The sequence below is a fragment of the Podarcis muralis genome, chromosome 6, assembly GCF_964188315.1.
Source record: "Podarcis muralis chromosome 6, rPodMur119.hap1.1, whole genome shotgun sequence".
NCBI classification, from domain to species: Eukaryota; Metazoa; Chordata; class Lepidosauria; order Squamata; family Lacertidae; genus Podarcis; species Podarcis muralis.
Genome location: NC_135660.1, coordinates 70517798 through 70529914, shown reverse-complemented (window position 1 = coordinate 70529914; position 12117 = coordinate 70517798). Strand labels below are relative to the sequence as shown.

The 12117-nt window shown below is 41.4% G+C and overlaps 1 protein-coding gene across 1 annotated transcript in view; it reads left to right on the top strand.

The window, feature by feature from the left end:
* COL13A1 (collagen type XIII alpha 1 chain) overlaps positions 1-12117 on the top strand; it is a 94180-nt gene that overhangs the window by 40202 nt on the left and 41861 nt on the right. Inside the window, exons 16-19 of the mRNA XM_077930520.1 lie at positions 1214-1249; positions 2458-2520; positions 3302-3328; positions 11717-11743. Coding sequence (XP_077786646.1) covers positions 1214-1249; positions 2458-2520; positions 3302-3328; positions 11717-11743 — 153 coding nt within the window. The remainder of the gene's footprint in view (positions 1-1213; positions 1250-2457; positions 2521-3301; positions 3329-11716; positions 11744-12117) is intronic.

Genomic DNA, 12117 nt, shown 5'->3' with positions numbered 1-12117 from the left:
AATCTATATATAGCAAAGGAACAAGTTCTGAATAAACCTTCTGTGTATGTACCTTTGGAAGGTATAGGAAAATAAGGACAACCTCTTTGCGTTAATGTGTTTATTAGTGTGAAAATTAGTAATGCGTGAAGAGCTCATGTTTCTCCTACTCATATACTCATATTCCCACATAAGACCATTATTGAATCAGGCCCTACCTGATTTAAATCCAAACTAAGATCCAATTAGAAGAGGTTGGGAAGTATGCCAGGAACTAGCTAGGAAGTAAAATAATTCTTCCACACCTTTTGAACAGAGAGAAACTTAGCTTTAAAAACCTGCATATCTATAATGAGCTCCACAGCACAATTAAGATTGGGTTGGCAGGCTCTGGAGGAGAAAGAGGAGGAAGAAGAAGAAACCGAGGAACAGGGACCTCCCCTTTCCACCCTGATTTCAGTTACTTTGGAAAAGAGAGCAGGGGTGCACGTTCTCCCCTCTGACCTTTTTTAGGGAGGGCTTTGGTCAACTGAGAGGGGAAGCTGAACAGGGAGGCATCAGTGACTGAACAGGAGGGTGCAACCTTGTCATTTAGAACCAGGCAGGGAGCAGACCAGTTTGCACCGATGGTGTGTGTACGTGCAAAATTGTCATTCTTACAAGGTGAAAGAGTCTCGTGAGTGAGCATCCCAAACCTTGCTTTACAAAGCTTGGCAGGAGGGGCAGGGAAACTTGTTGGGGCATATTCATCGCTTCTGTCCAATTCTGAACTTCTTGCCTGCTCCTGAACTCCTTAATCCTGACTCCTGAGCACTGCGTCTGCTGCCAAACCTGCACTGTTACTTGCCTGAATAAATATCTCTTTCTTAACTTCAAGGAAGAGCTTCTGTCTGAAAGTGTTGGGCGGGAGCCAGGACAATATTTTTGATACTATAGAATTCTCCTTGCTACTGCATGCCACTACTTTCTCTACTCCTCCAAAGAGGGGCAGGTAATACCCAACATTTGGTCACACAGAGATCCCTAAAGGCTAGAATGGTCCAATATTAGAGTTAAGTGAGCTGAAAAATTTGCAAGGGACATGAATACCCCACAGCTCTTCTTTGGGACTCCTGTATCTGTCTATGTCCCCCTCAGATTCTTACGTTCATGTTCATAAAGGGAAAGGGGTTTCAGTCTGAATGCAACCTAACTCAATCCTTGTTTGTGTTTTTATTTCAATTGGCATTTACAGGGGGACCCTGGAATTCAGGGGTACCATGGAAGAAAGGTATGGTTGTTGTTTTTTAGAAGCATAAGACTAGAAAATGAAATAAGCACAGCAGCGTTTGAAATGCATTAATGTAGATCTGAGCCATCTGGGAAAGTGCTGGCAAAGATACACCATCCTTGCCTTACTCATGCACACAGACACAAGCATATCCTGGTTATCACACTTTGCTCATTTCCTACCTTGAGCAGCTTCGGCTGGGAGTGATGGGGCTTGAAGTAAGTGTGACTTCTTCCCCTGCAGCCATCACAACCTCTGTCATGCCCCATGGGAAGAATTTGTTAACAAGAGGGTGGGACTGGAGAAGTTTCCCATTTTTCAGGCTCTCTTGGTTGCTTACGACAGTTTCTGCCAGGAACAACTGTAAGCCCCTGAAGATTTGACACCTATCTGGAATAAAAATGAGTTTGAATCCATATTCACATGCAAAATGTACAAACTCTGGGTATCCTTCAGTGGTTCCACCCTTGGCTGAATCTGATTAGACCCGATCCAAACTATCAGAGGGGCACATGAAAACCTCCTTGCACATAGAAAGCTAATGTCGGGAACATACACAGAGAGAGATTTTGATAATGTGAGCACTTTCGAAGAAGCAATTCCCCTTGTATCTTCTGGGATGGTACAGTCCACTGAAACGTTTGGGTCAACTCTTACCTACTTGCCTTATATGGCTGATCTTACTTACCACTTTGTTGGAGTTTGTGACGCTTCTGTTATTTTTACTTTTAGTTCTTTTATTATGATTTCCTTGATTTATCGTGCTGCAAGTTATATTGAATGTTATAAGTCTATTAGGTTCATTTTGATGCTACGGTTGAGTCCCAGCAGTTTCCAAGAGATGGCTTGTGACTTGGGTCATGGAACTCAGGTGTTAGGTGAAACATGGGGAAAGTGTTGACTTGGTTTGGTTGGCGTCCATCTGTCTCGAGAGACAATGGTGCAGTGTACCTTTGGGGGTGAAATCAAACTATTGGAACGTTATAGTGTCTGCTGTGGCTGTTGATACTGATACAGGAGAGGTATGTGTTGTTGTTGCTTTTTTGAATACCTTCCTGTATTAATCCAGGCAGGACAGCAAGGGTGTCATCCTGAGATTACTGTCCACCACTTCTTTAATAATATTTCTTCTTAGCCAGAAAACTTGACTTTTTATGACCCTTATCTGTACCTATTCCTTCCTGTCTTTCCTTGTATCTTTTCCCCAGGGTGAGGTGGGTGAGGCTGGCTTACCTGGCACCCCTGGCCTTCCTGGTCCTTCTGGCCCAAAGGTAACTTTTGCATTACACCAGCAACTTCCCATGTCCCAAATTCAACCGATTGCTACTTCACTGTGTTACAACAATGATGTTCATATGAACATCCCATACATGGACAAGAGGAGTGGTGTTGCACCCAGAGGACATTCTGCACACATGTATGGCAAATATTTTTCCCCAGTCTTGACCTGAAGGTTTAGTGACCCATTGTGATGGGTAGTAGAAACATTTCCCCCCCCCCCCGCCTCACTTTTGCTAGGGCAGGTGAAAACACCACTCTTTGCCCAGGAATTTCTAATTCCTGCTGCAGAGGCTTTCTCCCATTAATTAGTGGTGAGAGGAATATTCTGATCTCATATGTTCTAGAATTGAATCCTGGCATGGCTGGGTTCTAGTAATAATAATAATAATAATAATAAATTTTATTTATATCCCGCCCTCCCCAGCCGAAGCCGGGCTCAGGGCGGCTAACAACACTAAAACAGTGCAACAAACAATACTCTGTGCTCTTGTTTCTGGTCAAAGAAAGTTGCTTGGTTTTATAGTGCTTGAAAAACCTGTGAAGCCAGAGACAATAGAAGAAGGAAAAAATGTATGTGTACACTGTGCGCTCTGTCATACCATCTTAAATTTTGTCTATCTACAACCTACATAGTTTTCAAGTGTGCCACCCTTCATTTCTCATCCATTTCTCAATGCAGCTCATTTTCCCTAATTTCTTATTTCTGCCTGTCCTCCCCCCTCTTTTTCTAACCCCCCCCCCATTTTCTTCTCTTTGTTTTCCCTTGCACAGGGTGAAAAGGGGGAGCCTAGCATGAAGGTAGGCATGGTGTCAATCTGGTATGGGAATTGTTACTCAGAACAATGTATTGTTATAAAAATCTTGACCCAAGACAGACCTGTGGCCTATTTAATAGCATATCCATCTGTGTTGTGATTAACCACTAGCAGACTTCCATGTCCTGGCTCCACTAGGCACACACAGAGAGACACGGTGAAATCTATCTTTATGAGTTTGGTGGAATTTGACTCTTTGCAAAGGCATTTCTTTGACTACTCAAACTGGCTGATGATTTCTTGCCCTTCTGTATCTTGTGAGACGGGTTGGGGTTTCTTCACAATGTCTGGTTAGCTGACACATCAAACCCACTCTAAAATCAGCAGATCCTGATGTTGAGGTTTGGCATGCTCCTTTCTTTTCTTCTGATGCTCGGGGCCCTTTTAAGAGAGGCTAACATGATTTCATGCCCATATGTTATCTATTTGATTAAAATGTATATTGAGCCTATAAATTTTGAATATATCCCTGTGTTTTTTTTAAAAAGGTATTACAACTTTGGCCAAGATCCACAAAAGACAAGGCAAACTATAACAGGCTGTATGATTTAAATGTCTTCGGGGCTGGTTCTAGCTCAGTTGGTTAGTCTGATGCTGATAACACCAAGGTTGCAGGTTCAATCCCTGTATGGGAGAGCTGCATTTTCCTGCATTGCAGGGGGTTAGATTAGATGATCCTCAGGGTCCTTTCTAACTCTACAATTACACACTACTTCGTGTGTGTAAACTCATCTAAAAATGTCTATTTGGATAGCTTGTCTTTTCAATGTACCCGCTACAACTTACTGAGACAAATTTGATTTATTGATGTATTTATATGCTGCCCATTCACATACAATATCAAGACGGTGCAAAACAAGATATGCTAATACAATTGGCTTCCCAGCACATGTATCAAGGTAATTTAATGGTCATATCCTCCATATTCTTTTTTAAGTACAGACACTCCATTCTTCCCTTATTCCTTACTGTTCATGAGCAAGAGAAATACATTCACTAAGGTACTAATAGGAAAGAAAACTTGACATCCGTCACCTACTGTGCAGAAAGGCAGCCCCTTATAAACTGCTGCCCTAGGCTGTGGTCTAGACTGACTTCATAGTAGGTTGCAATGCGTCTGCTTTCAAAGACACCATAGTTATTCAAATGTTGTGTCTGTCATTACCCAACAGCAAGTTGCATATTAAGAGGAAGGTGGGTAATCATTAGCAACTAATATCAGTGCTAACTAGCATATCCCAGTGATGTTCTCCACACCTACCCAGGGGCTGCCTCCTGATTTTCCGGGCAGCTGAAAAAAACATACACATTCTCCAAGGTGAAAGGGATTATACATCAAGAGTTTCACAACCTGTCTGTGAGCACAGCCAGATCATTAAACCCTGGAGATCTGGAGATCTTCTTAATCCAGGTTTTCCAATTGGATTGTGATGAGAAGGAAGCGTCAATTTCATGGTTAAGAAAAATCAAAGCTCCATGAAACTTGTAGTTTAAAGAGGAAACCAGCAGGAGACTGTCCTGGTGGGAAGAAATGAACAGCATTTTGTCCCTTCCTCCCCCCCCCCCCCAACAGCCCACCCTCAAGCTTTGAATTGAGATCCTGGGCTGCCCTCTGCTGGTTTGTTAGAAGCAGAAACAAATTACAGTACATTGTTTCATGTTAGCTTTAGTGAACATCAAAACTGTTCTCCCATTTTTGGCACTTGTGAACACATATGTTTGGCTTATATACTGTTCAGATCCCTTTTATCAATCTATCTAACGATCTATCTGTCTGTCTGTCTATTTATTTATTTCCTGGTGTCATGCGTATATGCGGTCGCTTGTGAGTTGATCACACATAAGTAGGGGGTGCGCGCCTATATATATTAGTGAAAATGACATTCAAAGATGCATTCTGCATTTTTGAAATTGCTTGCAAAAATTGTAAACAGAAATGTGTTTATTAAGAGAAATTAGCACGTAAATGTACTCAGATTTTCATGAGAAGGTTTTTTAAAAAATAGAATACTGATGTGGAAAGGTGGTGAATTGAAGTTAAGTTTGGGGAAATTAGGAACTGGGAGCAACTAAAATTGTCACAATCATCCATCCATAGTCCAGAGAGACACTCATGTCTATATGTTACACACAACAAGGAAGTGTCATCCAAAACTCCAGCATCACTGAATCGTACTGCCTCTCTCCTCCCATAGTATTTAGGCTCACTTGCTCCATGTGGTCCATGGTACATCATCCCATTTCTGCAGTCATTATGTGGTAGGAAAACGCATGATATGATGATGCCAGGGTAAATGATCGCTTGCATTGCTGGGGAGAACTTGACACACTACCCATACAGCAAAAGAGTTGATCTGTGTTTTGGCCGCCATGCAGAGAAGTTGTTTTCAGATGTAATAAAGTCAGCACAGTGAAGTTCTGTATTTTCTGGGAAGGTAGTTAACATCAGCCAGTTGAAGTGACATTGAGAAGGTCATAAGTCAATCCCTACGCCTATGGCATATTAGCATAATATCTCTGCAACACTACCTAACACCACAAGCCATGAGCTGCACTGATTATTTATTTGCTGGCACAACCAGTCTCTAGTTTAACACTTCAAATGTTTAATACTAAATTCAGGATTTACTAATTATATTGTAAGAAATTATCACAGCAATGGTTGACTTCTACTCTGAAGCGCCAGAGTTTCTTGAGATCTTATGGAATACAGTTTTCTCCAGTTTCAGTGGTTACCAACAAAGGTCATATGGGGACCTATGTTTTCCCCTCACTCTTACATCTTCATTATCTTTATCTTGTTTTTTTCCTATTCCAGGGGGAGAGGGGCATGCCAGGGCTACCAGGAAAACAAGGAGTTCAGGTATTCTGCAAGGAATGGAGTCTGACTTATCCAACCACCCTTACCCATACCTCTCAACTGACCCTGAGTCTCAGAGATTACACCAATTACCTTTAACATTCTCTACATGTATTCTGTACATGTATTTCCTACTCTTAAAATACAAAAAGCTCAAAGTCTGATTTAGCAAAAGGAAGAAGAACCAGGAAGAAATGTTTTGCTGAACAAATGGCATGCCTGTTCCTCAACAGTTTTCCCATTGTGGAAAGAAGTGAAGTGAAATGGGTGCCTTAAGATACCCACTGCAATGACTGTGTGGTCCACTAAACCAATCTGTGCTTCATCTGCACTACGGAAACAGAGAGCATAAATTTGACTGATTTGCCATTGGATCAAGGTTCAAATGTTTATTACTTTCAGAGGAGTGGAGAAGAATTCCACTTGAGTATGTGCTTAGTTTTAAATTCATAGCTGCAATTCAGATTAAACTCCAGTGCACATATTGTAGGTCAGAATAACCCTTATTTAAAGGATTCCGGAATTGCATTCATTTACATGTTAAAGGACTGACATGCCATCTCTTCAATCAAATCCACCCTCCCAATATATATTTATCCCCTTCATGTCTCTAGCCCATAGTTACTAAACATTACTCACATCTGATGCATTTCTGAATGTTTCTTTCACCTGTTATTACATAGAATCCCTGATTTCCATCTTCTGTCCTTGTGTTTTTTAGCTATGCCCCTGATTTCTGTTTCAGAAAGTTGAGAGGTATGATCCTTCTCCCTCTTCTTCCATCCCCATCTGCTTCACACCTTTCAATGTTTGAACCTGCTTGCCCTTCTTGGTTTATGATTTAGATCTGCTTCTCCAAGCAAGTCTCTTTGTCGTTCATCTATTGCACTAAACTCACCAAACCCCCATTATTCTATGTCTAACAATAAATATTTCCATCCGTTCCCACTTCTTTCCCTAGGACCATTTGCTCTTGTAATCAAATGCTCTCGTTGAAGAGCCTAACAGATACTAATATGTAGAATGTGCCCACCTCCTTTATTTAGCCAATAAGCACTCATCTCAAGGTTCATCTGCACTGCAATTTTTGTCTAGGAAATTCTTACCACTTGATATCCTTCCCAAAGGCTTCCAGTATCTTTCTTTCCCTGCCCAGGTGTTACATGTTACCTATTGGCTGCTTTGATGAGCTTGCTCCCCATTAGCATCATTTCCAGTCATTAATAGGGAGCAGTCAAATACAGTGGTCTACAGTGGGCATTATTTTTGCCATAAAAATGCTACTGAACGTGGCCTCATCATGGTGACTGGTCCTTCTTCCTGCTGAAACACTTGTAAGTGTATTTCAAGTGGATCGAGCCATTACATTCTGCATATCCATGGCCATCTTGAGGCCATTGGGAAGGATATGTGGAGACACAAGGTAACAGCCTTTATAGGTGTACTTCCCAACTTTGGCTGTGTTCACATGTAATGCTAAACCACAGTTTGTGTTACAAAACTGAGTTGTAGTGAGCCTTTGGCTTGTTCCCTCCTTCTCTGGCAAAACCATGAAGAGGAGTTAATAAGTTTTTGTTTCCTTATTTGACAAACTGCAGCTTGTTGTGATGTTCAGACCTGGGCAGACTTCAGATACTCTTAAATATGGTTTGCTAAAACAAGTCAGCTTCAGACTGTGACTTATAAATCTGGCTTGTTTGAGTAGATTGTAGCTATGATTAACCACAGTTTAGGGTTGCACAGAATGAACAGCTGTGGTTAATATAAAATGGAAGCAGAAGATTCTAGCCTTCCTGCAGCTATGCCAAAAGAGGAGAGGAGAAGAGAAGTGAAGTGAAGTGAATGCAAGAGTCCTAGGCTCATTGTGGCTTGTCCTCATAATGTTAAGACATAGTTTAGCATTACATGCTGATGGAGCCATTATAGACAGAGCTGGGGTCCCTTATCATAGGGAGGCCATTTTCTGTAGTATCCCTTTCATCAGCCTCAATATATGCTTCAGGCTTCACAAAGAATCACCCAAGTTTGATTCAGATGAACAGCCAAAATAGCTAAGTCATCAAAGGACAATATTTTTTTACGTGGACTGTTCTTTTAAATGCACTGACATAATGCAGATACTGTAGCTGACAATCTCCTGGATAATGTGTGAAGTCATATATAAAAATAACCAGTTGTTTCTTGTATGGTGCCTTTACCACCTCAACAGTTTGCCTGAATCCAACTGCAAAGCAAAGGTTAAGTAACTGGTAGAGATATGAGGACAAAACCAATCACTCATTTGTCACATGTTATACAAAAAATCCTGCATATGTGAGGAATTATTTATTTTCCTGCCATTCAAAGTACAAAGATCTCCTGACAGATCCCGTGGCTGTATAGCATTCTTGCTACATTTCATTTCATTCCTCCACCTTAATGTCCCATTACTAATATTCACATTTTCCCTCAGTCATAAAATAATACTAGATGTGCACAATTGCATCCATGAGACCATAAACTGTTCATGAAACAGCCAAGGTTTGGTTTCTGCTAAAAGCAATAGCACAGCTTCTCTTTAAAAACAATAGCAAGATGCATTGATAATGCTAGTGTAGAGGAACTGTGAAACACTCCTGTCTAGACCCAAGAGTCTTAAAACCTCCGCCCTCAGGAAATTCTTTCCACATTGATTTGTCTGTGGAAGGACCCCATTGCATGTGTTGAGGAACCCCTTTGTGGTACCGAACAATCTGTAGTGATTTCTAGGGTGGCCTCTCAGCACACACAGTGCCCCAGCCAAGCACATGTGGACCAGTGATGTGCTCCACAATGCACCTAGCACTCCCTGCAACCAAACATTGCAGGAGAAGGTAATGGAAGGCAAACTGTGCTTGAGAGAAGTTTGTCTGCCAATACTGAATTCCTCATTGAGGAATCCCTTAGGGCCAAGCCAGAGGTGACAGCAGCAGACCTTTCTCTTCCTCTTCCTCTCTCCCCCTCCCCACCCCACCTTTCTCTTTCTCTCTTTGAACTAAAAGAGGAACACAGGTGTGGATTTAGGTTTAGAAAATTTGCTCCTAACTGCAGCTTATCTCCCAGCAGTGTGCCCCTTTAGGTCAGAGGTGGGGAATTTGCAGTCCTACGGGAGTTATGAGATTCTGCTAGTCCCAGCCAGCATGGGCAATAGTCAGGGCTAAAGGGAGTTGTAGTCCAAAAACAGCTGGAGATCCAAGTTTGGGGAACATTGAGATGGATGGACCAGTGATCTGTCTCAGTATCAGGGAGCTTCCTGTGCTCTTGTGTGTTGATGCTTTTGTTATCTGTGCTCTGGCATCAGAAAAGTCTTTGTGGGGAGAGGCTAGAGGGAAGTAAGCAGCGGGTTTGGTAAGGGATTCATTCACACACTCCCTTTGCTATGAAAAATCAGGTGCACCCAACACGCCCTGTGCTGCTGTCACATCTAGTTTGGCCCTAGTAATCTTCCAAGGCTGTTGGCTTCTATTTCACATTACCTTGGGTATGCTTTGCCCCTTCCCCAAGAAAAAAAAGAGAAACTTTCTGAAACTTTCTCTCTTGAGCAAACACCTTTTTTTCACCATCTATCAAAGTATCCCTGTCTTTCCTTTCTCTCTGTCAGGGGGATCCTGGAATTGCGGTGGCAGGCATGCAGGTTAGTTTTCAAGTGCTAACCTCTCAGGGGGGCTGTAGAGCTCTCTTAGGAGATGAAAACAGAGGTGTGTCTCAACTTAGCATCAAATAGTGGGGAGCAGAGAACTGAAAAGCAAAGCACAGCCCTGAGATTAGAGCTGCTGTTTTAATAAAAAGCATTTTTTAAAAAGAATTATCCTTAGGGCTACTTACTTTTTTGCCAGTTCAACTGCTAAATTTTGGGGTTTTATTATACTCAGAAACATCACATCTAGTGTTTTGTAATGTAGTAGAGATTATAATCCACTGGAGAGATCCTATGAGTACAAAGTTCCTTCATAGTAAAAAAAAGTGACAGTCAATAGTCCAAATGTTTAAGATAATGGCTGGTCAAAGAAAGTTCATAATGTGCATCCATCAGATTAATTAAATAACCACAATGGCAGATTCTCATATCATGCACTATCCACCAGTGTAGTTGTTTTTTTTAAGACACCTAAAGCAGCTTTGATGTGCCAGCAAACCAGTGCTTAGAGTGGTGTACAAAAATATAGTACCACAACCCACATGAGATGCTGGTGTTACAGAGACATTATAACACTGTTGCAAACAGAAACACAGACCAGAGTGATTTCTTTTAAATAATCATAATATAACTTTTCTCGCAGATTAGTGTGGAATCTAAACACATATCAAAAACACTGTGAAATGCTTTTTTTAATGTTTTGAAAGGAATATTGAATTGGCCATAGCTCACCATTGCCATCTAATGCCACATTTGTATAATACACTTTATAACACACATTTTATTTGCAGCTGTATAGCTGAGTCCTAGGCACCTGCCTTATCAGAGTAATTTTATAGCGCTACCAAAATTCCTTTTAAAAGGTAGGATATGTGCAGAGGGTGGAATGTTATATTTGTACTCTGCACTGAAGCAAATGGGACTTCCTCCTCCCTGGGAATTCTGTTGGTGAGGGCTGGGCCACCCAGAGCTCATCCACACTTCCATTTGTCCCATGATTTCTAGACACGGGTCTGAGAAGTTTTTTTCTTGTCCTGCCGCTTTCTCTGAGAAAATCTGCGGGTTTTTGTTGAATCAGAACAAATGGTATTTGGGTTTTCTGCAGATTGACGTTGGTTCCAATTCAGCAGTAAACCACAGGTTTTCTCAGGGAAAGTGGTGGGACAGAAGAAAAACCTCTTGGACCAAGAAATCATGGGATGAAGGGAAGTGTGGTTGAGCCCCCAGTGTCATTACCTGAGTTTCTCCAAGAGCAACACATTATTGTGCTCCATTCACTTCTATGGGAGAATGTAAAGAAGGGCACTATGGCTCTGGTGGCCCAAATCAACATTGCTCCTATCTGCATAGTCATGGTTCTCTTTTTCCAAAGTTGCCTCCTTAGGACAATATTTGCAGAGCAAAATCTGCAAGCGAGAGAAGACTTCAAATCCTTTCCCATCTACTGGTTCTCCCCAGAAAATAGCCCTGACTGACATTTGCATTAGAAGGAAAACATCGGAACTCAATGTTTTCATCATTAGTTCCACCCTCAAACTTGAATATTAACAACTCTTGCCCATCTGTATTTCTGCAGATTCCATTTTTGAGTCTTGAAATAAAATACTTTTGGTCCGTTTAAAGCTGGATAGAAAGTTGCATGAGTGAATTCTACATCAGTACACAGCTGTGTGAGCCCTAGTGAAACCCATTAGACAGACGTAAATGCAAATTGAAATAAAGCTAAAGTGGGGCTTTGGCATGAGGTCTTCTTCAAAGAATGGTCACCTACTCTGCCTGTTAGTGTTGGAAGTAAAAGAATCACCCCTCTCCTCTCTTCTTCTCTCAGTTTGTTTTTCCATCTTTTCCTAATGCAGGGTGAGCCAGGGATTCCAGGAGCAAAGGTATTGCACTTAAAGAAATGTCTGTTCTTAGTCTGCTTTGTCTATGTTTTATTTTAAGTCTCTTAAGGAGATCTGGTGTTATAATCAGGATGTGAGTATGTGAATACTTTGGTCAGTAGAGATGTTCCCTATTTTCCAGCAGGAGACAAGTGAAATTTCACCAGGGTCTGTAGAAGTTTCTATCTGTCACCTATCTATCTATCTATCTATCTATCTATCTATCTATCTATCTATCTATCTATCTATGGAGCTACTATATCTTAGCTCTAGATCTCCTCCCCAAGCTTCAATAGAAGGGCACCAATAATGACCTACTTTACAGGGTTGTTGTGTAGATTACTGAGATTAGGTGTGTGAAGTGTTTTCACCACTTT